We start from the raw sequence: 27,843 nt of genomic DNA on the forward strand, positions 1-27,843 counted from the left end.
CGTGGGGTCCACGGCACCGTCCCGGGAGCCGCGGTGGCACAGCTCTGCCCTGGCAGCACGGCTCTGCCGTGGCCCCGTCCCGCAGCGCAGCCGCACACAGAGCCGGGGTCTCCGTCCGGTTTATTGGGGGGGGCGGGGGGCACCTACCGCGAAGGCGACATGCAGGCTGCGTGAAACAGCGGCTCGGGCACACGCAGCGCCCGGCGACGGGACGACGGCACGAACACGGCACACGCTACCAGGAGCCGGCGGGCGGGCGAGCGGGTGGGTGGGCGGGCAGCAGCCCCACGGCCCCCGGCCCTGCCCGCGCCCCCTCCCCACCGGGGCGTCCCCCTCGCTGCGCGTGGGGCGGCACCGCGGGCTGGGCCGATGCTGGGGGGGCTGCACCCCCCTGCCCCCTGCTGTGCGGGGGGAGCGGCCGGGTGGGCCCCAGCTGGGGGGAGCTGAGGGGCACCGGTGGCTGGGGAGGGGGCCGCCCCCCGGACACACGGCGCTGCCCCACGGGCACGCAGACGTCCCCCGGCAGGGCCGCCCACAGCCAGGCCAAGGACGGGGACGCGGGGGGGGGGGCCACGCACCGCCCCGCGCCGCGGCCCGGCACACGCGGGCGCGCGCGTGCACATGGGTGCACACGTGTGCGCACGCGTGCCACGGCGGGCGGGACGCATGGCTGGGGTGAACGTACATACGCACGCACACGTATGCAGGGGCACAGCCTGGCCGTCTGTCCCGAGAGAGCAGCACGGGTGCCCTGGCACAGCAGGAGCCCCCCCAGACACCCGCGGCGTGCCAGGGTGCAGGACACGGGTACACACACATGTGCGCGCACACACACACACACACACACACAGACACGTGCACACACACACACACGTGCACACGCACGCACGCACGCACGGACAGGGCGAGTGCAGGCAGGCAGACCCGCCGCACGTGGGAACACGCGTGACACACGCATACACACGTGTGCACACCCCCACAGCCCCCCCCGCTCCTCCCGTCGCGCTGCCGGCCCCAGCGTCCCCAGGGAGGGCTCTGGCTGTGGGGCAGCGCGGCCCCGGCCGGCCGGGGGTCTGGCTGGGGAAGGGGCTGTGGGCCCGTGCCCACCGTGGCGCTACGGGGAGGAGGAGGAGGAGGAGGAGGAGGAGGAGGAAGGGGAGGCGAAGAGCAGCAGGCGTCCAACAGTCCTGCCAGCCGAGCCCTGGAAGCGCCGGCGCGGCGGCGGGGTGGGGGGCCTGGCCCCCCGGGTTAGGCCAGCTAACGTGGGGGTGCCCAGGGGCTCCCGCCGCCCCCCCCGCGGGCTGCCGGCAGCGGGAGCGATCGTCCGTGGGGGACGGCGGCCCGGAGCCCGCCGGCCCGGCCAGCGTCCTGGGGACGGGGGTCCCGCGTCCCGTTGCACCGGGGGTCCCGGCCCCGTCCCTGCCCTGCCCATTAACTCCCGGGGTCGGAGCAGTGTCTATGCAGCGTCTGTGTGTCCGGCGCGGTGGCCAGCTGTCCGGGCAGGGAGAGGCGGCGTGGCGGGGCGGCCGTCGGCTCCACCAGCAGCACCACGTCCGGTGGCGGGGGCGGCTCGTCGCGGGGGTCCGGGGCGTGCGGCAGCTCCAGCGGCACCGGGTAGCTTGGAACCTGCGGGAGCGAGGGCAGCCGGCGTCACCGCCGTGCCGGGGGCTGCGCTGGCGGGCAGTGGGGCTGGGGGACAGGGTGACAGGGCACGGGAGAGGGGCTGCCCCAAGCCTGGGGGGCTCACAGCCCACAACGGGGCTGGAAGATGGGGTGATGGGGCACGGGGGGTGGGGGGATGCCCCGAGCCTGGGGGTCTCAGGAGTGACCCCAACCCACAGCGGGGCCGGAGGATGGGGTGATGGGGCACAGGAGAGGGGCTGCCCCAAGCTTGGGGGTCTCAGGTGTGACCCCAACCCGCAATGGGGCTGGAAGACGGGGTGATGGGGCACAGGAGAGGGGCTGCCCCAAACTTGGGGGGCTCACAGCCCACAATGGGGCTGGAAGATGGGGTGATGAGGCACAAGAGAGAGGCTGTCCCAAGCCTGGGGGTCTCAGGTGTGACCCCAACCCGCAATGGGGCTGGAAGACGGGGTGATGGGGCACAGGAGAGGGGCTGCCCCAAACTTGGGGGTCTGGGGACCGGGCTGTGCTCACCTGAGAGAGCGGCTGGATGGGGGTGATGGGGAGGACGGGCTGCAGCGGACACGGGGGGCCGGGGGGCTGGTGGGGGGACGAAACCGTGCTGTAGGCGGGCGGCACCAGGGTGGCCTGACGCTGCAGCAGCTGCATGATGGAGCTGATGTCCGCGGCCATGCGGGTCTCCAGCCTGCGGGCGGACAGACAGACGCGTGTCGGGGCGCGTGCAGGGCACTGCGCGCTGCGGGGCAGCACGACCCCATGGGAGCCCCCCAATCGCCCCCAAAGGGGGCGATTGGGGGGCTCCCATGGGGTCGTGCTGCCCCTGCTAACCCCCCCAGGTACCTGTTGAGCTGCTTCTGGAGCAGGTCGAGCCGCGTCTCCACCTCGGAGCGCTGGCGGCGGCTCATGGACGGCAGCGGGATGCTGAGCGCGGCGTGAGCCGGGATGGTGCAGCGCGGCAGCTCCTGGTACTGCCGCCCCCGGCTCTCCCCCCAGAAGCTGAAGATGTTGGAGACCCCCGAAAAAGCTCCTGTAAGGGCAAGGGGGGTGGGGAGGGGAAACATCAGTGCCCTTAGGGTCTCCCAGGAGGCACAGAGCGGGGGTGCAAAGGGGATGCGTCCCCCGCAGGCACAGAGCCCCCCCCCCCCCCCAGGCGCGGCGCGGGGATGCAAAGGCAGAGGGGGTGCAGGGGCGAAGGCTGCAGGGGAAGGCGTAGGGCACGGGACGGGGATCTGGGGGGGGGGCAGGCGGAGCTACCGGCATGGGGGTTCGGGAGCTGCCGGAGGGGTCTGCAGAACCCTGAGTAGGGGGGGAACTCCCCCGCCCCATCCTGAGCCCCCTCGTCCCCGTCCCCACCTGAGAGCGGGTTGCACATGTCGCTGCCCTTGCACTCCTCGGCCTCGGCAGGCGCGGGGGCCTCGCCGCCCGGGCGGGCGCTGCGGAAGGGGGAGAGCGCGGCAGCCCCCGGCCCGGGCGCGGGGGGCTCGTCCTCGTCGCTGGAGGGGGAGCTGGAGGGGGAGCTGGAGTGGCAGGGCTCCCACTCGGCCGGCCCGCGCGGGGCCCCGGGCGCCTGGCAGCTCCTGCCCAGCCGCAGAGCCTTCTGCCCGCTCCGCAGCTCCCCGGCGTTGGCAGCGTCTGCGGGGGGACAGGCCCTGGGTCACCGCGGCCCCTCGGGGTCCGGACCCCCCAGTCCCCCCCAGCCCCCCGATCCCACCTTTCTCCGTGCGCCGGCGGAAGGAGAGCTTGCGCTTGCGCAGGCGGTTGAAGCCGCTGTCCAGTTCGTCGCTGCCCGGGGAGCCGGGGATCATGTTGGTCTGCGGGGAGGGGGGGGGGATGAGACCGGGGGGGGCCGCCAGACCCCCCAACCCCGGGCTGGCAGGGACCGGGGGGCGGCGGGAAGCCGCGTGGGCAGCACGGGGCGCGGGGGCCGGGGGGCTTTCGGTGCGGTGCCCCCCCGCCAGCCAGGCGACGCCGGTGGGCATCCCAGGGCGACTGTCCCCCATCCCTGAGCGTCCCTCGCGCCGGGCCCCCCCCCCAGCTCGCTCGGGACCCCCCCCAGGCTCGGCAGGATGGGTGCCCGCCCCGCAGCCCGTGCCCCCCCCCGCGGCCCCTCACATCGCGCAGGTTGAAGGTGATCTCCAGGCTGGACCAGAAGTGGTCGGAGAACTCGGGGTACATGTCCAGCACCTCCAGCAGGTCCTCGCGGTGGATCTTGTGCAAGTCGCAGTAGGTCAGCGCCCGCACGTCCGCGTTGGACTTCCCCGGCCGCGCGTACAGGTTCAGCGGCTCCCCGAAGATGTCGTTCTTCCCTGGGGGGGGGGGATGTTCAGCCCATGGGGCACGGCGGGGGCGGCACAGCCCCTGCTGCCTGCTGCACCCAGGGCTGGAGGGGGCACCCCCGCCCCGGCGCCGGGTCCCCCGGGGGGCTCACCCAGGATGGCCACCACCACGTCCCCGCGCAGGATCTCGATGGATCCCCGGGAGATGAAGTAGAGGGCGGTGAGGACGTCCCCGGCGTGCACCAGCGTGTCCCCGGGGGGGGCGTGGGTGGTCTTGAACTTCATGGCCAGGGCGCGCAGGCAGCCCTTGGTGGCCCCCTTGAAGGGCTTGCAGTTCTGCAGCAGGCTGCGGTTCAGGTGCAGGCAGATGTCTGCCTGCAGGCACTCGGGGAAGCCCTTCAGCACCTGCGGGACACGGCGGGTCACGGGGGGCTGCGGGGGGACACGGCGTGCCGCCGGCCGGCCGGGCGCTCACCGCGTTCATGTCGATGCCGTTGGTGTAGGACCAGGCGTGCTGGAAGTACTCCTCCAGGCGCTGGCGCAGCGGGTTGGGGATCTGGTGGAAGCGGATGAACTCGCGGACGCGCAGCATCTGCGTGTGGTAGCGCGCGGTGCCCGAGTACAGGCGCTGGATGATGGCCGACACGTTCCCGAAGATGCTGGCGTACATCAGGGCTGCGGCGGGGCGAGCGGGGTGAGGGGCAGCCCCCCCCAGCGCCGCTCCCCCCGCCTCCCGTCCCACGGCGGGCACGGGGGGGTCCCGCCGGGCTCCCCCCGGAAACGCGGCCTTTGCGCCCACGCTCACCGTCGCCCCACGGAGACACGGCCCCGCGCGCGCACCCGCAACCCCGAACGCAGCCGCTCGCCCGCACGCGTGCGCGCGGCCGGCCCGCGCCCACGCGGAGCCGTCTCACGGGCACCGCGGTGCGTGCTCACGCACGTGCACGCTCACACCTGCGTGCATGTGCAAGTTCTGGCACACATATACATGCTCACACGCACGCGTGCACGTTCACACACACGCATGTCTGCTCACACGCACGCATGCACGCCCACACGCGCACGCTCCCAACACATGCATGTTCACACACACGTACACACACACGCACGCTCACACGCGCATGCACGCTCCCAACACACGCACGTTCACACACACATGTACACGCACACATGCACGCTCACACACACATGCACATTCACACACGCACACCCCCGCATGCTCACACGCACACATGCATGCCCACACACACACGTGCGCACATGCGTGCCCACACACGCACGCTCACACGCACACATACACACACATGCACACTCACACGCAAACGTGCATACCCCCACGCACGCACACTTCCAACACATGCACGTTCACACGCACACGCGCACGCTCACACGCACACATGCATGCCCACACACGCGCGCACGCTCACACGCACGCTCACGTGCACACATACACACACACGCACGCTCACACGCACACGCGCACGCTCACAGGCACACATGCATGCCCCCCCATGCGTGCTCACACGCACACGTGCACACCCGCACACGCACATACACACACCCCCACGCTCACGCGCGCCCCCGCGCGCCCCCGCGCGTGCCCTGCCCGGCGGCGGGGCGGGGCGGGGCAGGACCCCCAGCGAGCCCCCGCGCGGGGCGCGCGCCGGGGCACTCACAGCCGATGAGCATGACGCAGATGGAGAAGATCTTCTCGGAGTTGGTGTTGGGGGAGACGTTGCCGAAGCCGACGCTGGTCAGGCTGCTGAAGGTGAAGTAGAGCGCGGTGACGTACTTGTCCTTGATGGTGGGGCCGTAGAGGGGGTTGCTGGCGTTGAGGGGCTTGCCGATCTGGTCGCCCAGGGAGTGGAGCCAGCCGATGCTCTGCCCCTCCACGTTGCCGATGGCGTACCAGATGCAGGCCAGCCAGTGGGCGATGAGGGCGAAGGTGCACATCAGGAGGAAGAGCACGGCCGCCCCGTACTCGGAGTAGCGGTCCAGCTTGCGGGCCACTCGCACCAGGCGCAGCAGCCGCGCCGTCTTCAGCAGCCCGATCAGGGTGGTGGTCTGCGGCGGAGGGGGACGCGGCGGGGGTCACCGAGGGCCGCTGCAGCCGACACCCCCACCCAGCCCCCCGGACCTGCCCTGCCGCGGAACCCCCTTCTCCCTGCGGGCAAGGGCAGCCCTGCCCCCCGCAGAGCCCCCCACTCCTCCCCGGGCAGATCCCCCCCCCCCAGCACAGGACCAGGCAGAGCAGGCAGCGGCCAGGCCCAGCCCTCCCGGTGCCCCCCCGGCCGCTGGCCCCAGGTTTGGGCACCCCCAGCCCCACGGGCGCAGGGTGCTGGGGCCCATCCTGCCCCGGGACCCCGTGCCAGCCCCTGCCACGTGCGCCCCGGCCCCTCTCCCCCCTTCAGGCTCAGGCGCCCCCATTCCCCCCCCTGCCCCCGGGGCAAAGACCCCCCTGGTGCTAGGGGGTCCCACAGAGGCGCGCGGCAGGGAGACAGTTAACCCCCCCGCCGAGCGCGGCACGGCACTGCTCCATCGGCGCTGGGGCACGGGGGTCCCCCAGGGCCAGACCCAGATTCGCCCGCGCCTGCGCTCAGCGCCACGTGCTGCCTGCGCCCACACCAGCACCCATCGCCCCGGCGCCCACCACGGCACCGTGGGCACCCAGCCCCGGCCTGGGGGCACGTGTGGGACCCCCGGGCATTGCCCCGCGGGAGGACCTGGCACCCAGGGGACAGCACCCAGTGCCCCGGCACCCACCGCGGCACCGTGGGCACCCAGCCCCGGCCTGGGGGCACGTGTGGGACCCCCAAGCATCACCCTGTGGGAGGACCCAGCCCTAAAAGAACACCCAGTCCAGCCAGGGCGCGGCACAGCCGGTGCCAGCACGGCACCGCGGCAGCCCGGCGGGGCGGCAGGTACCTCCTCAGAGCCGGAGCCGAAGATGAGCAGGTCGAAGGGGATGGCGGCGACCATGTCGATGAGGAACCAGCCCTTGAAGTAGTGGATGGCGATCTTGGCAGGGTGGCTGACCACCTCCTCGTTGGAGTTGACGTAGGTGGTGCGGAAGTTGATGAGGATGTCGATGATGAACATGATGTCCACGATGAGGTCGACCACGTTGAGGGGGCTGCAGGAGTAGCCGCAGTTGTGGTGCCGGGCCTCCTCCTGGTCGTTGAGCAGGAAGGCGGCCGAGTAGGGCGTGAAGATGGCCGTGTAGATGACCAGCAGCAGGATGAGCCAGTCCCACACCGCCTTGAAGGGGCTGTAGTGCAGGATGGTCCATTTGTGGATGCGCGGCGCCTGCAGCTTGTACTCCGGGAGGACGTCGGCGCCCAGCGACAGCACCTGGGCGGGCGGGCAGGGGCTCAGCTCCTGTGCCCCCCCCGCCCCCGCCGCCCCACGGAGCTCCCCAGCCCCCCCGGTCCCCGAGCAGGGGCTGTCCCCGCCAGCCGCAGGCAGAGCATCCTTGGGCTGGGGGCTGCTCCGGCGGGTCCCAGCAGCCCCAGGATGCTCGGGGGCACGGCGGGACCCCGGAGCTGGCGACGAGGGGCACGGAGGGGGCGGCTGGCACACCGCAGAGCCGCCCCGCGAGCCCCCTCCTGCCTCGGAGACGCTGCCCCACTGCAAACGCCCACCCCCCGCATGGACACGACGCTGCCCTCGGCCAAGGCGCTTCCCCGCGCCCCCCGACCCGTGCCGCCCCCAAAGCAGCGGCAGCCGCCCCGGAGCTCTGCCCGGGCTCCCCGGGCGCGCCGAGCCCTGCTCCAGCGGGACCCCAGCGCAGCTGCTGCCAAAGCAGGGCCAGCAGCCCCGGAGGCACACGGCCACGCAGCTGCGGGCTGGCACAGGCGCCCCGGCCTGTCCCTGCGCCAGGCCTGCCGGGCACGAGCGCCACGGGGCCCTCGCCGCCCCCACGCAACGTGGGGCTGGGCTGTGGGGCTGGGGCTGCTCCCAGCCGGGTCCCTGCCCTGGTCAGGGAGCGGGACCCCTGCAGCGGGCGCAGCGGGGGCAGTGGGTGCAGAAGGTACAGCTGGGGCAGCGGGAGCAGCGGGTGCATTGGGCACAGCGGGTGCAGTGGGCACAGCGGGTGCAATGGGAGCACTGGGAGCAGCGGGTGCAGTGGGCACAGCAGGCGCAGTGGGTGCAGTGGGCACAGCGGGCACAGGAGGTGCAGCGGGCGCAGTGGATGCAGCAGGTGCAGTGGGTGCATTGGGTGCGATGGGCACAGCGGGCGTGGGAGGTGCAGCGGGCGCAGTGGGTGCAGTGGGCCCAGCGGGTGCAGCGGGAACAGCGGGAGCAGCGGGTGAAGTAAGTGCACTGGGTGCAGTGGGCACAGCGGGTGCAGTGGGAGCAGTGGGTGCAGCGGGCACAGCGGGAGCAGTGGGTGCATTGGGTGCAGTGGGCACAGTGGGCGCAAGAGGTGCAGCAGGTGCAGTGGGTGCACTGGGTGCAGTGGGCGCAGCGGGTACAGGAGGTGCAGCGGGCGCAGTGGGTGCATTGGGTGCAGTGGGCACAGCGGGCGCAGCAGGTGCAGTAAGCGCACTGGGCGCAGTGGGCGCAGCGGGGTGCAGGGAGCTCTCCCACCCTCAGCGGGACTGCCTGCTGAGAGCCCCCCGTCCTTCCCCAGGCAGGGCCGGGCAGGCAGCGCCCACCACCCACGGAAACCAGGGGCTGGCACGCAAACGCCCCTGCAGGGCATCCCCACCCGGGGGGCACAGCCCCCCCAGGCGCCGCCCTGGCTGCCCCCCCCCCCCCCGGCACGTCCCTGCCCCCAGCAGGGCCCTCCCGCACCCCACAGGGCCGCTGCCCACCCCAGCGCTGCCGCGCACACGCGTGTGCACAAACGCGCACGTACGTGCAGCACCCGCGGCCCGGGGCAGGGCTCCGGGGGCACGGCGGTGCCCGGCAGCTGCGCCCGTCCGTCCCGGCGGCCTGGCACGGGGATTACATGTACCGGCCCGGGACGGGGGGCACCGGCTATAAATAGGGACCGGGTGAACGGGCCCCGCGGGGCAGAGGGGCCTGCGGCGGGGAGAGGGTGCGGGGGCAGCCCCGCGGGGCACAGCCGGGCTGGGCACGGGCACGGCCCCGGCCCCCGCTCGGGGCGGCCGCGGGGCGCGGGCAGCCCCGGGGCCGGTGGCCGCCGGCCCCCTCCAGCCGCTCCGCAGGGAGCCCCGGGTACGCGGGGGGGCTGGGAGGGGAGCCGGGGCGATGCCACCGCGGCCGTGCCCCCCGATCGCCGCGCAGCCCTGCCCGGCCGAGGGGTCCCGGGTCCCGCTCCCGGCCCCCCCCCGGTCACGGCGCGCGGTCCCGAGGCGCGGGTGAGGGGCTCCGGGGCCGCCCCTGCCCACCGCCCCCGGCCCCGGGCCGCGCCGAGCCGCCGCAGCCCCCGCGCTGCGAGAGCGGGACCCCGGCCCGGGGGGCACCGCCCGGGGGGGGCCGGGGGTTGGGGGCTCCGCGGGCGAGAGGCGGCCGCACGGACCCACGCGAAACCCCGCGCCGGGGCACGGAGCCCGAGCCCGACCGCGGGTGCCCCGGGTGGGCCTGGCGCCACCCCCCGCGCGGAGCAGCCCCGGGGGCACGGCCGGACCCCCCCCCCGCCCCCCCCGGTCCCTTCTGCTCCGGGCTCTGCCCCGCGGCGCGGCCGTCCAGGCGGAGGCAGGTGCCGCAGAGGGAGACGCCGGGCATGGGGCCGGCGGGGGCCCGGGCGGGGGCGGCGGGGGGGCCCGGCAACTCCTGGAGCAGCTGCAGGAGCGACGCCAGCATCCTCACGGCCGCCCGTGGGGCCGGGCCCGGCCCACGCCGCCCCCCGCCGCCCCCCGCCGCCCCCCGGCCCGGCCGAGCGCGGCAGCCGGGCACCCCTCGGCGGCGGCGGCGGCGGGGGGCGGCGGGGGGCGGCGGGGGGAGCCCCGCACCGCCGGCAGCCGAGAGGAAAATTATTGGGGCGGAAATCTCTCCCAGCCTGCCCCGCCCCCGCGGCACGGCCGGGGCCGTGCCCCCCCCCGCCGCCCTTAACCCCTCCGACACTCGGGGGGCCCGGCCTGGCGTGGCCTCGGGGCCGGGACCCCGCGGCGGGGACCCCCGGTGCGGCCGCAGGCGACCGCGGGCAGCGAGCCCAGGGGGCAGCGAGCCCAGGGGGCTGCTGGCCCAGCAGGGACGAGGTGGGGACGCACACGCACACGCACACGCACACGCACACGCACACGCACACATGCACGTCCCGACCCCACCGGCGGCCCTTCGGCCCACCGGGCACCGCGCCGGTGCTGGCACCGGTGCCTGGGGCGGGGGGACGCAGCCCGGCCCCGCGGCGGTGAGCGGGACGTCGTCGTGGTGCGCGTGCACGCCGCGAGCCCGCCGCGAGCACGCCGCGAGCGTGCCACGAACACGCCGCGAGCACCCGTACACCTGCGCGGTGCTCGCAGGCCCGGGAACGCCGCTCCCGTCCCGCCGGCTCAGCCAAAACGTCCCCCCCGCTGCCACCACCCCCACCTTGGGACACGGGGCAGCAGGGGACACCCCCGGGGGGGACGCACGGCCCCCGTCGCCCCGTCCCCAGGGGCCACTGGCCCTCGCGGCCTCGTGGGGTGTGTGGCGTGCCCAGGGCACGGCCTGGGGAATTGCCGCTGGAACAGCCGTGCCGATGCGGTGGCAGCGCCGGGGACGCGCAGCGACAGCGCTGGGGACGCGCCGCGGCTCCTGTCAGCCCTGACTCACCCGCTGCCACCCACGCGCAGGGGTTTCCCGCTGGCACCCGTGTCCCCGCACGCCGAGTGACGGGGAGGGACGAGACCACGCGTGTGGCACGCACGGTGGGTGGTCCCGGCACACGGGGGGGCCGCGCACCAAAACAGCGCAGGGGCCGTTCGCACGCCCCTTCCCGGGGGGCTGTGCCCCGAGCCCCCCCTGCGTGTCCCAAACGTGCCGCCCCCGGGCAGGGGGGGTGACGGGTGCCACAGGGGCACACAGGGTCATGCCGCTGCGGGGTCACACGGGGTCACGCTGCCACGGGGACTCGCGAGGTCGTGGGTACCGTGGGGACGCAGGGGGTCGGGGTACCGCGGGGGAGGGACAGGGGGTGAGGATGCTGCAGGACACGCGGGGCTGGGGTCCCACGGGGACGCAGGGGGCCAGGGGGCCGGCGCTACCCTGGGGACACACGGGGACAGGGGTACGGCGGGGGCACAGGGACGGCGGGGCAGAGCACCCCCCGGCTCCGGCGCCGCCCGCGGGGGGTGGGGGCCCCATGGGGGTCCCGGCCGCGCACCCCAGCCCCGGGAGCCCGCGGCGGCCCCGTCCCGGCTGCCCCTTTAAGCTGCGGCTCTGCCAGCCCGGCTCCATTTTTAGCCGGGGCAGGGGGGGCGGGGGGAGCCGGGGCGGGGGGGGCGGCTCCAGCAACCAGCCGGCTCCTGCCTCTAAAATTAACCCAGCTGCCGCGCCAAATTGGGACAAATCCCTGCCTGCAGCGCGGGCAGCGCGGACGGAGCAGCGGGGACGGAGCCCCCGGCCCCGGCAGGGCCGCACGCCGCCCCCAAGGGCCCCCAACCCCCCAGCTCCGCGCCCCTGCTCCACCTGGTGCGACCCCCTTGTCCTCGCCCGGGACCCCCCGCTCCCTGCCCCAGCACCGGCCCCACTCCCGCCCGCAGGCCCCGGGGGGCCCCCTCCTGCCCCCGGCCCCACGCAGGGGCGGTGGGGGGGCGAGGGGCCGGGGGGCCGGATGGCGGCAGAGGGCCCCGGGGCCTGCGGAAGCCCCCGAGCGCGGGGGGGGGGAGGGGGGCTGGGGACAGGAGGGTCCGGCCGCGCACGGGGGCAGCCCCCGGGCCCCCGGGGACCCCCCGCCACTGGGGCACCGTGGGCCCCTTCCCCAAACGCCGGCACAGGCCGACCACCCAGACCCCACGGGCACGGGGCGGGGGCAGGCCGGACCCCCGGGGGCTGCACAGACCCTGTGCCCACATCCCACCCAGGCCCCCCCCAGCCCGTGACACCCATTTGGGGGAACCCCCGGCCCCGCAGGCAGCTGAGAACGGACGGCTGGAGGGCGAGAGGGAACAGACGCCGTCAGCCCCACGCAGATGCCCCCCACCCCATCAGCCCTACGGATGCACCCCCACCCCGTGCACCCCCACCCCCAGCACCCAGCCACCCCCCAACACGGCCCCGTCCCAGGCCCCGCAGACCCCTGGGGCCGCCCCGGAACCCCCGGCCCCCAGGGCTGCACGGCCGGGGGGCAGCCCCAGCACCCACACCTCCCCTGCAGCCCCCACCCTCCCAGACCCGGGCACAGCCGGGGACCCCCAGCATCGCAGGGGGACAGCGGGACCCCAGTGGGCTGCGACACCCTGCCCTGTCCCCAGACGTCACCGCTGCGTCACCCAGGGACACCCCCAGTGCTGTATCTGGGGGGGGCAGGACCCAGGACACCCCCCACTGCTGCACCACTGCAGGGGACAGCCCCCCGCCGTGCCACCCAGCCGCCGGGCCAGCCCCCAGCCCCCCTGTCCCCCCCAGCCGTGGGGACAGCCCCCAGCCCCCCCGTGCAATGCGAGGTTCAGGGGTGGCGCGGCGAGGGGCCGGGGACTCCCCACGCACGTGCCCGGCACGTGCGGCACAGCTCCGGCGGGCACGGCCACCACATCCCGGTGCCCGGCACCGTCGCAGACCTGCACCCGTCACAGGAGCACCCGACCCCCCAGCTGGCGCAGACCCTCAGCCCAGACCACGCGCCCGTGCCGGGGCTGACACGCGGTGACACCCTGGCCCCCCAGCCGCGGACAGCCACGCCGGCCCGGCAGGGCACGGTGCCACACCAGTGACGCCGACAGGCAGCGGGACCGCTTGCGGTGACACAACACCTATCAGTCACCGTGACACAGATATCCGCGGTGCCGACACCCGGTGACACGTACACCGCCCCGGCGCAGGCACGTGGCACCTCGCGCTCGCAGTGACACGTACGCCGACACCTGCTGTGACACTGGCACCCAACACCCAGCCCGCACACCCGGAGACACCCGGCGCGGCACCTGCCGCGACCCAGACACCCGCGCCCACGGGGCGCAGCCCCCTCGCTGCCGCAAATACCCCGACCCGCGGCCGGGGGCCACCCCCAGCCACCGCCACCCGATGCGTGGGCGCGCCCGCACCCTGCCGTGACCCAGAGCCCCGACACCCCGACACCCCTCGCCCCGGCAGCCCGCTGCCCGCAGCGCTGCCAGGCCTGCGCTGACACCAGCGCTTGCGGTGACACCGCGCACCCGTGGCGAAACCGTCCGGCACCGAGACCTGGTGGGTGCCGACGCACCAGCTCCTCCAGCCCCGAGCGCAGACCTCACCCCCCACAGAAACCCCCGGACCCCCAACACCCGCACTGACAGACCCCCTGAAGCAGACACCCAGCACCCCCACAGCCACCCAACACCCGCACCGGCACCCACGGACCAGCGCCGACACCGACACCCAGCACCCGCAGGTACCCAACCCCTGCACGGGCAGATACCTGGCACCTGCACAGTCACCCAACACCGACACCGGCACCCACCCAACACCCGCCCAGGTACCGCACACCAACACCAGCACCCAACACCCGCACCAGCACCGGTACTGCCAGACACCGGGCACCCCCCACCAGCAGGTTTCCAGCACCCTCCGGGACGCCCAACACCGGAACACCAACACCCACCGCACACCGACTCCCCGCATCACCACACACGGCAGAGCCGCCCAATGCCGGCCGCCCCACACCAGCGCTGACGGGGTACGCAGCACCGTCAGGGACACCCAAAGCAGGACACCCATGGCCCGCGGTGCCAGTGGGGCCCCACGGCCGCAGCAGCCACCGCCAGCGCAGGTGCCCAACACCAGCCGTGACAGCCCTGTCGCCCTCGCAGGTGCCGGTGTCAGCATCACCGAACACGTTCTCCACCATGACAAGCACCGACCATCAGCAAGCACCGGCACAACCGGCCGCGGAGGCACCCGGCCGCCCTAGCAGTGTGCGTGGCAGGCGCTGCGGCGGTGGGGACGCCCCGATGCCCGACTGTCCCCACCTCGGCGGTGGCGGCGGCAGTGGCCGGTACTCACGGCATTGAGCTGCGGCAGCGGTGCGGCTCCCTCGGCACCCCCCGACATGGACACCGGGGACGGGCGGCCACCCCGGGCCGGGAGGCGATGCAGGCACCCTGCTGCCGACAGCACGGCGACAGCACCAACACCCCGCGGGACCGGCAGCAGGGTGGGGTGACGAGCCCTGTGACGGGGTGACGTCCCCACGGGGCGGTGTGCCCGCCCCAACACCCGACCCCCACCTGCTGACGCAGACACCGAGCGGCCCTGGCGCTGACCCACACCGCCCCACGCCCTGGCCACCGCAGCCGTGCCACCGCGGACGCACCACCGTGCCGCAAGCCGCCCGTCGATGGGACAGCCACGGGGAGCACGCTCTGGGGACCTCGCCGAGCAGCCGTGTGACAACAGCCCTCGCCGCGCCACAGCCACGGCCACGGCCACAGCTACGCAACAACCGCCGCGGTGCAGCCGGACGCAGCGCCGAGCCCGGCCGTGGCACCGGGTGGGTGGCAGGGTGCCCGTGGGCGGGCGATGCCCCACGCCGCCCCGGCCCACGGCACCCACGGCGGTGGGCTAGAGCCCAGCCGACGCGGCGGCTCCCGGCCCTCTGGCCCCACCGGCCGCGGACACGGGGGGCGCTCAGCCCCCCGCAGCCCCCGCCTGCCCCGGCCCCCGGTGCCCCCCCGCTCCCCTCCCCCCATCCCGGCTCGTCCCTCCCGGCCGCGCCGCCCCGGGGGGGCTCCAGCCCCGCGTGGGAACGGCCCCGGGACCCCACGCCCACTGGCGGCGGGACGAGCCCCGGGAGCCCGTTCCCTCCGCGGGGGCCCGGCCGGCCGCCCCCCGCTCCGGGCCGGGGCCGGGGCCGTGCCCGTGCCCGGCAGAGCCGCGGGGCCGGGGGTCGGGGGGGCTCCGGGGCCCGGGGCAGCCGGTGCCGTCGGCGGGGGCACGGCGGGAGGGACCCCCGCGCCCCCAGACCCGCCCCCCGCCCCCCTTGTCCCCCGTACCTCCTGGGCCACCAGGCTGGAGATGCGGACGGCGCGGCGGACGCGGCCGCTCTTGCGGTCCCCGTCGGGGCGGTCGCCGCTGTCGCGCCGCGCCGGGGCCATGATCGCGCTCAGCGGGGAGAGCCCCGCGACGCCCCCCGCCGCCCCCCATCCCGGCCCGGCCCGGCCCGGCCCGGCGCTGCCCCGAGCTGGCGGCAGATGGAGCGGGGCGGGAGCCCCCCGAGCCCCCCCCCGCCGCCGCCGCCGCCCGCCTCCGCCGGTCCCGCTCCCCGCCCGGCAGCCGCCCCCCGGCTCCAGCCTCCGCCACTCCCCGCGGGCCCGTCACGCCGCGGGGAGGGACCGGGAACACCCCCGCGGGGAAACTGAGGCACCGGGGGGGGGGGGGGCGGCGCGCCACTCCCTGGGGTCCCCCGCACCCGGCGGCCCCGCGGGCAGCCCCCTGCCCGCCCCGAGCCCGGCAGCCGCTGCCTGCAGAGCCCCGTCCCCCAAGGGACCCCCGAGCCCCCCTGCGGGGACAGCCGCCCCGACGAGGAGACACGGGGACGGGGACGGGGACGGGGACGGGGACGGGGACGGGGACGGGCTGAGCTGGCCGCGGGGGCTCCTTGGCAGCCCCAGGCAGCCCCAGGCTGATTCACGGCACCGCCGGTCCCGGCGTCCCTGGCTGCCGCCCAGCCCTGGCAGCGAGACCCCGCCGCGCCCGCCCAGCGCCGCGGCCCGCAGCCCCCACGGCCCCTGCCCGGCCCCGGCGGAGGGGCGACCCCGGGGCGCGGCGTCCTCACCCCACGGCTGCCAGCGGGGCCCGGGCTTGGCGGGACCCGCTCCGTCGAGGGGGCGCTTCCCCGCGCCCCCCACCCTCGCTCCCGCCCACCGTCAACAGCAGCGGCTCCCGGTGGTCCCCCCCTCCCGGCCAGCGGCACCGCGGGGCACCCACCAGCCCTGAGTGGGGCCGGGGCTCCCCACAGACGGGCGCAGCGCGCGGCCCCCCGGCCTCCACCGCACCGCGGCGGGCAGGCGAGCCGGGCACACGCTCCGCCACCGCGCCATGCTGGAGACCGGCGCTCGTCCGGGTCGGTCACAGCCCCGGCACCATCCTGCCGCACCGCGGGCAGGGGTCCCCGCCGGACCAGGGCGGGGGTCCCCAGTGTTGCCACGAGCCGCCGGGATGCCGCAGCATCCGTCGCCGGCACCTCTGCTCCTCCCTGCGTGGCAGCAGGGCCTCGTGCCTCCCCGGCCGCATCGCCCGGCACCAGCCACCAGCCCGGCCGTGCCAGGCCCCGTCCCCATCCCCGTCCCCGCCGGGCTGGCGCAGCGCGGCTGGCTGGGGCCGGCCGGTAGGCCCGAGCGTGCGGTGACCTTGACGGGAGCTGCGGGAGCGGGCGGTGCGCGGGCTCCTTTGGCTGCCGTCACTGCGGATGATTCACGGTGCCGCCGCCTGGAAGCCCCGGCCCCCCCCAGTGCCGCCAGCCCGGTGGCTCGCCGCACCTGAGCCGGGGCTGCCCCACAACCCGCTGGCAGGGTCCTGAGCACGGCGGCCGCCCCCACGCCTCCCGACGGGTGCTCACTCGCCGCCACCCGCTCCCCGTGCCACGCCGGCACGCGGTCCACCGTGCCGGCACGCGGTGTCCCCCAGCTCTGCCCCGATCCAGCCTCGGCAGGCGCGTGCCAGGCAGCGGGCGCCTCGGTGGGGACCCCCACCCCGTCCCGGGGAGGCGATGGGTGCTCCCACCCGAGGGAGCCCAGCACGGCCGGGGCACGGCCGAGCCCCCTGCCCCGGTGCTGTGGGGCAGGGCCGGCCCCGGGGAGGGCAGCCGCATCCCCCCGGCTGCCGGGCACCGTGCGGTGATGGAGGTTACGGGCAGGAGGGAATGACCGAGGCTCGGTGCAGGCAGCTGCCTGCCCGCACAGCGCCAGCCGCCACAGCATCGGAATTAATTACACAGCAAAGACAATCAGGATTCTTTGCTCGTTAGCGCGCTGGAGAGGAACGGGGAAGGCCAGCCGGCGCATTGCAAGGGGTGGGGAGAGCGGTTTGCGGGGGGGCCCAGCCCTGCGCCCGCAGGGGCGGGGTCCCCCACCCCGGACAGGGTCCCACGGCTGCTCCGGCACCCGGCAAGGGGAGCGGGGCTGGGCGCCCACCCCAGCGCTCCCGGGAGAGGAGCCCCAGCAGCAGGGCCGGGAGCTGCCCGTGGGAGCAGGGGGTCCCAAACGGGGCCCCCCCGGTGCGTGCGAGCAGACGCGTGGCAGGGGCGGGGGAGGCCCGGGGGAGGGGGGGGCCGGGGCTGCTCGGGGACCGGGACCGCGGGCAGATGCACCCGGGCAGCTCCATCCCCCGCCAGTTGCCAGGGTCCCCCGGGGAGAAGCGATAGCGCGGGGCTGCCCCGGGGGCTTGGGGACAAGGAAGAGGGGGCGGGGAGAGGGGGGACCCCCTCTCTGTCCCCTCTGCCTTGTCCCCAAGGCCCCGGCGCAGCCCTCCCAGCGGGGACGGACGGGGTCCCAGCAGCCCGCCGGCCCCCGGCAGCTTTCGGTTCATTAGCGGGAGCTGGAATCAGGGTGTAATTAAGCAGCAGCCGCCGCCTGCTCCCCGCAGCCAGATGGCAGTTACACAACGTGCCAAGGATTAGCCGCCACCGCCAGCCCCCCGGCACCCCGGGCACGAAGAGCTGCGGTGAGCCGGTGGCACGGGGCGGCCTGCCATGACACCGGGGCCTGTGCCCGTGCTGGGACGGAGCCAGGGCCGAGGGACGCCCCGGTCCGGGGGGGGGTGCCTGCCCCGTGCTCCCCGCTGGGGGACCCCCCGGGACCCTACGTGCCGTCTGTGCCAGGCACGTGCCACCCCGCCACGGCACCCATCCCCACGCCCCATCACAGGGAGCACCGTGGCCGGGACCACCCCGGCCGATCCCCCCCGAGGGAAGTGACAGGGACCCTCCCGATCCCACGGGGTGGGGGACAGCGGCCTCCTGGCACAGCCAGCGACAGCCCCGCACCTCACACCCGCCCCGGCAAGCCCTGCTCGAGCCGGCCCCTTCGGCACCCCGCCGGGCGGGGGCACCCCGGGGACCCAGCCGTGTCCTCAGCTCCCTCCCGCAGCCCCCAGCACCTCCCTGCGAGCTCCGGCATCGCCCTGCGAGCTCCGGCATCGCCCTGCACGCTCCAGCATCGCCCTGCGAGCTCCAAGCATCATCCTGCGAGCTCCAGCACCTCCCTGTGAGCTCCAACGCTTCCCCGCGAGCTCCCGCATCATCCCGCAAGCTCCAGCATCCTGCATAATCCGGGACCTCCCCGCACGCTCCAGCACCTCCCTGCGAGCTGCAGCGTCATCCCGCACGCTCCAGCATCGCCCCGCGAGCTCCAGCATCATCCCGCACGCTCCAACGCTTCCCTGTGAGCTCCAACGCTTCCCCGCGAGCTCTGGCAGCCAGCTGCCGTGCAGAGCATTCTCCGGGCTCTGGCCGTGCCCTGAGCACCGCCCGGCCACCTCCGGCACTGCCCGGCCACCTCCGCCGGCCGGCGGCACAGCGGGCGCCCGCGGGCTCACCTGGGTGACCTTCTCGGTGACGTTGTGGGTGCGGTCCTTCAGCTTGGTGGGGGCGATGATCTCCTTCTCGCCGGGCGGCGCGGCCAGGAAGGCGTCCGCCTTGAAGTCCACGAAGTTGAGGGTGATCTGGGGGATCTTGCTGATGGCCCGGTAGCGCATCAGGTCCGAGTCGGAGGTGGAGTTCAGCAGGGCGCTCCGGACGTTGTTCATGGCCCCTGGGCGGGGGGACCATCACCACGGGGGGGCATGGCCCCGCTGTCCCCCAGCGTGGGGGTCCCACGGCAGGCGAGGGGAGCGGGGAGCCCCGGGGTGGGGGGTCCCAAGGCAGATGAGGGGAGCGGGGAGCCCCGGGACGGGGGCGCTCCCCAGCCGGGCACTGCAGGACCGCGACCCGACAGCTTGCTACCGTTTACCGTTAATATCATTATTTTCCCCTTCCCTAACGTGCTTAGCGCGATCGGGGGCTGACGAGGCCATTGCTGCCCGCTCCAGCGCTGCCAGGGGGACCGGGGGCTGCGCGGGTGGGGCTGGGCGCTGGCGGGGGCGGCGGGACGGGGCGGGGGGGGGTGTGAGCCCCCCATCCGGGATGGGCTGGGGCACCCCGGGGCAGCCGCGGGTTCCCCGCCAGGCGTGGGGGGCTCAGTGCCACGTGGGGGGGGCTCGGGGCTGCCCCAGCCCACCCCACACCGGGCGAGGCGGGGGGGGGGGGCCACCGGGCACCGGAGCCGCTGGCAGCGCAGAGCATTACAGCGATGAGGGGCCTGACAGTGACGGGTGCCACCGCGGCCCTGCGCCGGCTGCGGCTGACAGCCGCCCCGGCGACCTGAGCGCCCGGAGACGGCCCTGGCCCTAACGAGCCGCCAGCACTAATGACTTCACCCCACGGCCGCACGCGGCGCCGGGGCGAGAAGCTGCGGGTGCCGGCACCGGCGCGTGCAAATCCCGCGGTGCGCCAGCAGCGCCATACCGGTGCTGGAGCCACGGTGCATGCTGGCGCCGGCGCTGGCGTGGCGGTTGTGGCAGCGCTTGTCGCCCTCGCCCTTCATGGTCTCGATGTCGTCGACGGAGGAGGCGCGGCGCACGCTGTGGACGCTCTCGCAGGAGCGGCTCCGGGCCAGGCTGCAGTTGGAGAAGGCGGCCTGCAGGGCCAGGCGGTCGGCACGTGGCGAGGAGTGGGTGACGGGGGGCTCGGGGGGCCCGTCCCCCATCAGCGCCGCCTGGTCCTCGGGCTGGGCCCCCCCCGGGCAGCTGGGCTCCAGCGAGGAGGTGGCCTCCTCGGGGCCAGACTCGCTGCTCTGCTTGGAGAAGTCCACGACGACGGCGTCGGGCGGCTCCTGCGGCAGCGACTGCTTGCTGCCCGCCAGCGCCAGCAGCGCCGGCAGCTTCAGCCTGAAGGACTTGCTGCGCCCTGGGCGGAGGAGGAAGGGGCAGGGTCGGGGGCCGCTCGCCAAACCCACCCCGCGGGTGCTGCCCACCGGCGTCCGGGGCACCCGCCGCCCTCGCCACGTGCCGTGCGGCACGGTGCTTTCGGCAGAGCCCGGGACGCGGGGTCTGCAGGAGCGGGGGGTCCCGGCAGCCCCAGCGCTGCGCCCAACGCAGCGGTGCCGGCACAAGCCCCCCCAGCCGTGCCGCGCGCCCGGTGCCCCGGCGCCAGCCCTACCTGCGGGGAACCAGTTGGCAGGGGTGACCCAGTGGTTGGTGTCCTTGCCGGGCGAGCCCGGGCGCTCCTTCTCCATCACCACCTCGAAGTTCAGGATGAACATGATGACGGCCCCATCCTCGTTCTTCACCGGCACCACGTCCACCAGGCACAGGAAGCAGCTGCCTGCGAGGGGGAGGGGGAGGGGGGGGCTCAGCACCGCGGCGGCACGGCCCCCCGGCCCTGCTGGGCACCCCCTCCTGCCCCCCGCCCTGTGCTGGGCACCCCCCTCCTGCCCCCCGCCCTGGGGGACAAGAACTTGCTGACTCAGCAGAGTGCCAGCCCCGCTGCAGCTGCACCATGGGGGGAAACTGAGGCACGAGAGGGTGGGAGGGGCCCCGTGTCCCTAGCGCCCCCCAAAACGCCCCAGGGGCCGTGCGGGGCAGGCAGGGGGGCTGCAGGGGGCGGGGGCCGGGGGGGGGCAGCGCCAGGGGCAGCGGGGGTGCCGGGCCAGGCTTAAGCCGCTCGCGACTTGTTAACATCTGCGGCGTTAATCCCGCTGCGCAGCTGGAGCCCCGCCGGTCCCCATCCACCCCGGGGGCTGCCGGGGGGGTCTCCGCAGCCCCCCGCCACGCAAGCGTCCCTGGCCTCTCCCCAGCACCCGCAGTGGCGCAGCAGGACACGGGGCGGGGGAACAAGTGCGCGACGCCGGGGTGCCGGATCGTCCCCGCGTCGCCCCCCCCGAGCCGCGGCCCCCGCTGCGCCCCCGCACGGCGTCCCCCCCGCTGGCAGCAGGCCCAGCCGCCTGCGCCGGGGAGCCCAGCACGGCAGCCGCCAGCTGGCACCGGCACCCGCACCGTCCCCAACCCCGCGTGGGGAATCCCTGCCCGCACGTGGGGCCGTGGGCAGGGGGCCAGCGGCGCAGGAGGCGTGCGGCACGACAACGCGCAGCACGGCACGGCACGGCATGGCACGGCACGGCACAGCACGGCACGGCACGGCACAGCACGGAAGGTCACGGCACACGCCACGGGCCGAAGCGGGGTCCCCGTCCAGGCCGCCCGCCGCAGGGGGATTAGCAGCACCGACACATGGCCGCCCCACGCTGCCCACAGCTTTGCCTCATCCTCGCCCACCCTGCGCCCGGCTCCCGCGGGAAATCCTAATCCCGCTGATCCCCCCGGGCCCGGCCGGCCCCCGGCCCCCCGCCCGCGGCTGCCCCGTCCCGCTGCCCGCCGGGCTCCGGCCGTGGGGCAGGGGCCGCGGCGGGACCCCCGCGCCGGGCACACTCACCTTGCTGCCGGCAGGGCCTCCGGGCGGGGGTCGGGGTCCCACGGCCCCCACCCCACGCGCCCCCCGGGGCTGCACCCACACCGGGGCTGCACCCACACGGGCCGGGGGGTGCGGGGGGCGCGGGGGGGGGGACACGACACCCGGGCCCGGCCGTGGCCTCGGCCGCCCCGGGTGACGGAGGGGACCCCCCCCGGTGCGCGGCCCCCTCCCCCGCCAGCCGCCCCCCCGCCCCGCCGCCGAGCTCCGGGGCTGCGGCCCTTGGCACCGGCACCGCCGCGCCGGCTTTATGCCTAAATATGGCCGTGGGCAGCCGCCGCTGGCGCCGCGGGACGGCCACGCCACGCCACGCCACGCCACGCCGCGCACCCGGGGTCCCGGGCCGGCCCCCGCCGCCGCCGCCGGGCCGCCACCCGTGGGGCCGGGCAGTGGGGCGCGGGGCCTCGGGGGGGCTGCGGGGACAGGGCCCCGTCGTGGGGTGCAGCAGGGATGGGGGACCCCGGGTGGGGCGCAGGGCTCGGGGCACCGAAACGCTGGGGCTGCCCCCGCCCGCAGCGCGGTGCCCCCCGCCCCGCACAGCCCCCCGCCCCTCCCCCGTGCCCCGCCCCCGTGCCAGGCCCCGCGCACGAACTGGCTGCCCCCTCCAGGACTGGGGGGCTCCTGCACCCCCCACGGCCCCCCGGACTCGGGGATTCCGGCCACGAGTGACGGGGACCCACTGTCCCCCATGGGGGGCGGGGGCTGGCGGCTCCCCGCTCAGGGCGCGCCCTGCACCCCAAAGGCACCCACGGGCCTCCAGCCCTGCGCCCCAAATCCCCACCCCCACCCCCTCTCCCTGCCCCCGCACCCACGCGCGCCCCACACACCCATCCCCCCCCCGGACCCCCCCTCCCGCCGGGGCTGCGCTGCTCCTCGCGACCGCCAGGGGGCAGCACCGGGGCCACACCCCACCGCCCGCCCTGCCCCCACCCCGCCCCGCCCCGCCCCTCGCTGCCACCGGCTCCCCGCACCCCACCCCCACCCCACCGCGTGCACCCACCCCCACCCCACCCCACCCTGCACCGCGCACCCCACACCCCCACCCCGCACCCCCACACCCTGCACTCACCCCGCACCCCCCACCCCACACCCCCACCCCGCACCCCCGCACCCCCACACCCCGCACTCACCCCGCACCCCCCCACCCCCCACCCCCGCACCCCGCACTCACCCCGCACCCCCCACCCCACACCCCCACCCCGCACCCCGCACCCCCACACCCCGCACTCACCCCGCACCCCACACCCCCACCCCGCGGCACAGCTTAGACCGCGCCGCGCACCCCTCCCCGCTGCACGCCCCAGGGCACCGCACCCACCGTGCCGTGGGGACCCCGCGCTCTGCACCCCAGTGCTGTGAGCCGAGGCCCCGCCGGGCACGAGCACCCCGCGCCCGTCGCCGCTCCCCCACGCCAACCCTGCCGGGATCCCCGTCCCGCGCTGCCCCGGGACCCCCCCCGGACACCCCACGCCGGCGCTGGCGTGCCGCCCGCCGCCCCCGCGGGGCTGAGACCGCCGGCGCCTGGCCTGGCTCCCGCACCGCGGCGAGGGCACGACCTTGCCCGGGCAGCCCTGGCAGCGCCGGCGGGAGCTGACGTGTCCCGACGCTCCTCGCGTGGCCTCCCGGCCCGTGGCCGCCGCGCCGCCAGCGCGGTGCCAGCGTGGTGCCCGCGGTGGGCCGTGGCCTGGCCGGGGAAGCCCTCCTGGCACAGGGGGAGTGCCTGCACCCGGTCGTGCCAGCTCGTGCCGGGCAGGCCGGGACCGGGGACCCGATGCGGCTCCTTCACGCCCTCCGCCCGGCTCCCAGCCCGTGCCGACAGCCAGGGACGCGCTGCAGCTGCCGGCCCGGCTAACCCCGAAGGCCGTCGGCGGCGTTGGGGGGTCTCTGCCCGGGCATAGCCGGGCTCTGGCCCCCTCCCCGCCGCAGAACAGCACCGCAGCGGCTGCCCCGGTGAGCCCAAGGCCGTCCCTGTGGGGACGCGGCTCCCCCACAGCCGCCGTGACCTTCCGGCGTCCCCGGCAGCGCCGGGGCTGTATAAACAACGTCACTCAAAACTAATGGCTGCAGCAGCGGCTGGCGACGCGGCGGGGCCCAGCCGGCTCCCGCGGCACGGCACTGCCGCACACGGCACAACCGCAGCCCAGGGCCATGCCGGGACAGGGGGGCTGCCGGGGCGGAGGAGCGGGGTTCAGCGCCGCAGCACGACCGCGAGGGCACCGACGGGACGAGCGATGGCAGCCGCGCCCGCGACGCTGGGGCTGACAGGGCCCCGCCGCGAGGCCGGAGGCGGCGGCGGCGGGGTCCCTGCCCCCCGCTGCCTGGGGGGGTCCTGGGGCTGGGGGTCCCCAGGCGCGGCGAGGGGCCAGGTGTGGGGCAGCAGGTGGGGCCCCTCCGGCCCCCTTGGGACCCCTCCCTCCTCCCGAGCACCCCACGGCTGCTCTCGCAGCCCAGCCGGAGCCCCCCGCCCCGTGCTAGCCCTGCGGTGGCCGGTGGCACCGGTTGCTGTGGCACGCTGCTGGCACAGAGCTGTGCCCGGTGGGGAGAGGGGACACCCGCGAGCGGCACCACCGCTGCCCCGACAGCGCCAGCGGCCAGGACCCACCGCGACAGCCCCCCGGACACGGGGCGCATCTGTGGGCACAGGAAAACCCCATATCCCGGGGGTCAGACGCGGCCGGGGGGTCCCGCTGCCTCCAATGCTGCTCCTCCCTGCTCCCCTGCCCCACGCAGCCCCTGCCCCACGGGCGAGGGCAGCCGGGTCCCCGCTGAGCCCCCCTCCCGGCCCCCCTGCCCCGGGGAGGTCCCGGTCACGGCAGGGAGGGGTTAAGGAGCAGCTCCCCGGCCACCGCACGCACCGGCTGCTGCTGCCTATAAATATCCCGTCGGAAACACCGCACTCCCCGGGGACGCGGCGCGGGCAGCGCTGCCGCAGCACCAGCCGCCCCGCCGGCACCCGCTGCCGCATGCCCCGGGGTGCCCCCGCCGGCCCACGGACAGGGGAAGCCCCATCACCCCCGGGACCGCCCCCCATCCTGCCTCCCCACGGGTCCCACAGCAGCACCCAAGAGCCCAGGCCCGGGGGGGGGGGGGGCTGGCAGGGTGCCGGGAGCCCCCGCGCTGTTCGGGAAGGGGTGGGGGCAGCTGGGGGCACCGGGGTGCCCTGCGGCAGCACTGCCCAGCAGCCCCCCGCCCAGCCCGGGACAGAGCCCGGGGACACAGACCCCATCCCCACCCTCTCCCCCGTGGGCAGAGCTGCCTGCCCAGCCTGCCTGTGCCGGGGCCCGAGGCACGGAGCACAGGCAGCGGGCGGGCGGGCAGCGGGCAGGAGCGGCCGCAGATGCTGCCGGGAGCGTGGCGGCCAGGGGGATCCCGGCACGGGCCCAGGCAGGACCCCCGGTCCCGTCCCCGTCCGCTGGCACACGCCAGCCAGCGAGCGACGGGCCGGGCAATTAGCACAGCCCTAACGGGGACTCATCAAGCGCCGCCAGCCCCGCGTGCCACACACGGGTCCAAAGTGCACCGGCACCAGGCGCGCCCGCCTCGCGGCTGCGGCCACGGCTCCCAGCCCCGGCTGTGCCGGGCGCCGCAGCGCCCGGCTGCCCAGGCAGCAACTGCAGAGCCGTGGCCGGACGCGGCAGGACGGGACCAGGGCAGGGACCGGGGTCTCCCCCCACGTTCCCCCCCACCCTGGCTCAGCTCCCGGAGCCCTCGGCGGCCGCCCTGGCCCCAGGCGGGCCCCCCGGCACCCCGTGCCCTGGAGGCCAGGCAGGCGTGGGGAGCCGAAGCCGCCGCGGCTCCACGTGGCAGCTGCTGGCAGAGCGGCACGGGGCCGGCAGCTGGGAACCAGCTTTGTTTACTCCGTGCGCCGGAACTGGGGCCGGGTGCTGAGAGCCGGAGACAGCTGCCGCAGAGCCGGGACACCTGGCGCAGGCACCAGCGGGGCCGCGGCGCGGGGCAGCCCCAGCACCGCCAACGCGGGGCCGCCGGCACCGGCCCCGGCCCTGACGCCGCGGGGCCCAGCACCCACCTGCTGGCGCAGTCACCCGGCGCAGGGACCCCGGGAGCAGCAGCGCCGGAACGAGGCAGGGGGTGCAGCACGGCCCCGGTGCTCGGCCTGGCTGGTGGCCCCCATCGGCACGCCCGCTGACGCAGGCTCAAGCCCCACGACCCCGACGGCTCGCTCTGGGGCTGGTCACAGTGCAGCGCCCGCGTCCTGCCCAGCCGTGGGGCAGCCGTGGGGCAGTCGGACCCACGGGACGGGGGTGGCTGAGCAGATGCCGGTGGGTCAGGAGCCGGCCCCGGCCAGCGAAGGCACGCGGCAGAGCAAGGGCAGGGCAGGACGGGGGCTGCCCCCCCCCGCTGCCCCCTCCCCTTCCCCGGCACTCAGACCGCGCTGCCCTGAATCGTGGCCCCCCACTGCTCCCCGTGTCCTTCCTCTGGGGCAGCGTGGTGGCCCCGCACCCCACATCACCCCCCCGCTGCAGTCCTCTGCGGTGGGTCACAGCACGCTGCTCCCACCCCACGGCCCCAGCCCCACGGCACGGGGATTCCTGGCACCCCAACCGGCGGCCCCCGGTACCATCGCCCTGCTGGGAGCCATGGCGGCAGCCGGGGAGGGCTGCGGACCCCCGGCAGTGCCGGTGCTGGTGGGGCAGAACCCGCAGGCACCAGCCACCAGTGCCAGGCTCCCGCCCGCGTCGGCACCGCGCGCCACCCACGGCGCGGCAGGGCCCGGCGCAGCTGATGGATGGGCACCGCGCGGCCGCCCGCCTTGGCGGGCCGTTAACTCAAGGGTCTGTCTGCCCGTGACGGACGGCCGCCTTCACCCCCGCGCAAATAACCGTCAATCCCCGCCGGCCGCGGCGGCGCGGGGTCCCTACCGTCCTTGCGGTAGAAGCAGATCTCCACCTTGCGCTCCTCGGCGCCCAGCAGCGCCTGGGCGATCTGGGCGGCGGCGCCGCGCTGGGTGCGGGGCCCGTGGAGGAAGTCGCAGGTGCTGGGCTTCTGCATCACCTCCGCCCGCGAGTACCCGCACAGCTGGCAGAAGCCGTCGTTGCAGTAGATCACCGCGCAGTTCTCCACCCGGGCGTTGGCGATGATGAACTTGCGGCCTGCGGGAGAGGGGAGGCTCAGCCCCGCGCCCCCCAGCCCGGCGCCCCACGGGGAGGCCTCGCTCCGTCCGTCGTCCATCCAGCCGTCCATCCAGCCGCGGCTCTGCGCTCCCAGTGACCGAGCGCCCCCCAAGCCGCCCCGCTCGCTCCCCAGGGGACCCCTCAAGCCGCCGGCACCACCACCATCGCCGCGGGGACCCCACCGCCCCAGGCCCCGGGGAGCAGCGCCACAGCCCGAGGGCAGAAGCTCGGCCAGGCCGGACCAGCCCGCCGCAGGGCACGACGCTGCCGCGGCACCCCTGGCACGTGGCCTGTCCCCAGCGTGGTGACACTGCACGACCCGGCCCCAGGAGTGGCATCGCCCCTCTGCCGCTCCCCGTCCCCCCAGGGATGCTCTGGGCCTGACCCCCAGAAAGGCGCCAGGGCCCCCCAGCCGGGGAAAACAGCGTCTCCCTGGCAAACCCCGCTGCCCGCACAACCCCGCTGCCCCACGAACCCCGCTGCCCGCACAAACCCCGCTGCCCGCACAAACCCCGCTGCCCGCACAAACCCCGCTGCCCGCACAACCCTGCTGCCCGCACAACCCCGCTGCCCGCACAACCCCGCTGCCCGCACAACCCCGCTGCCTGCACAACCCCGCTGCCCGCACAAACCCCGCTGCCTGCACAACCCCGCTGCCCCACGAACCCCGCTGCCCGCACGAACCCCGCTGCCCGCACGAACCCCGCTGCCCGCACAACCCCGCTGCCCGCACAAACCCCGCTGCCCGCACAACCCCGCTGCCCGGCGCGGAGGGTCTGGGAGGCCGCGGGCTGGCCGGGATCCCCCGCCGCCGCCGAGGCTCCGCTGCCGCCGACCCCGGGCAACCCTCGGGGACCGGGGGGACCCCGCAGCACCCCGGCAGCCCACGGCGGGAGGCGGTGGCACGGCCCGGCTCCGCTTGGCACCTGCGCCCCGAGCCCGCCCCGGAGCCGCGCGCACCCCCGGTACCCGCCGGTACCCGGCCCCCCCGGCCCCACTCACTCTGTCCCTCGAACTTGCGGATGATGGTGTCCAGGAAGGTGTTCTGGGGCGCGACGTGCCCCCGCCGCACCGGCATCCTGCCCGGCCCATGGGGCAGCGCCGCCGCCCGCCCCGCTCCGCTCCGCGCCGCCGGCCCGGGGGGAAGGCGGCCCCGCGCCGCGGGGGGTCCCGCTGCCCTTGAGCCAAGGACGGCGCCGGCGGG

At 76.3% G+C, this 27,843-nt stretch overlaps 1 protein-coding gene across 3 annotated transcripts; it reads right to left on the reverse strand.

Annotated features, from left to right (window-relative positions):
* Positions 1–103: 103 nt before the first annotated feature.
* On the reverse strand, positions 104–27,843 carry KCNH2 (potassium voltage-gated channel subfamily H member 2). Of its 3 annotated transcripts, XM_072854955.1 has the most exons (16): positions 27,642–27,843; positions 26,388–26,618; positions 20,200–20,364; positions 19,507–19,947; positions 18,540–18,754; positions 6,846–7,271; positions 5,830–5,984; positions 5,597–5,682; positions 4,396–4,595; positions 4,073–4,325; positions 3,757–3,950; positions 3,356–3,455; positions 2,998–3,276; positions 2,485–2,671; positions 2,158–2,329; positions 104–1,626 (listed from the first exon to the last, which is right to left on the reverse strand). In XM_072854955.1, the coding sequence occupies exons 1-16, from the start codon at positions 27,715–27,717 to the stop codon at positions 1,432–1,434; spliced, it is 3,375 nt and encodes a 1,124-aa protein (XP_072711056.1). In that variant the 5' UTR covers positions 27,718–27,843; the 3' UTR covers positions 104–1,431. The 3 variants fall into 3 exon arrangements, with proteins under 3 accessions (XP_072711056.1, XP_072711055.1, XP_072711057.1); XM_072854954.1 differs by having other exon boundaries at positions 5,597–5,984; positions 27,642–27,842; XM_072854956.1 differs by lacking the exons at positions 26,388–26,618; positions 27,642–27,843 and adding an exon at positions 21,472–21,603 and having other exon boundaries at positions 5,597–5,984.

This window comes from Ciconia boyciana, chromosome 2, assembly GCF_034638445.1.
Source record: "Ciconia boyciana chromosome 2, ASM3463844v1, whole genome shotgun sequence".
NCBI classification, from domain to species: domain Eukaryota; kingdom Metazoa; phylum Chordata; class Aves; order Ciconiiformes; family Ciconiidae; genus Ciconia; species Ciconia boyciana.

Excerpts from the sequence above, each read along its gene's own strand:
- KCNH2 (XM_072854954.1), bottom strand. The coding sequence starts at position 27,717 with ATGCCGGTGCGGCGGGGGCACGTCGCGCCCCAGAACACCTTCCTGGAC. Across the intron at positions 7,272-18,539 it reads TCACCGAGAAGGTCACCCAG|GTGCTGTCGCTGGGCGCCGA; the intron begins GTGAGCCCGCGG and ends CCGCCCGCCCAG. Across the intron at positions 5,985-6,845 it reads TCGGCTCCGGCTCTGAGGAG|ACCACCACCCTGATCGGGCT; the intron begins GTACCTGCCGCC and ends CCTCCGCCGCAG.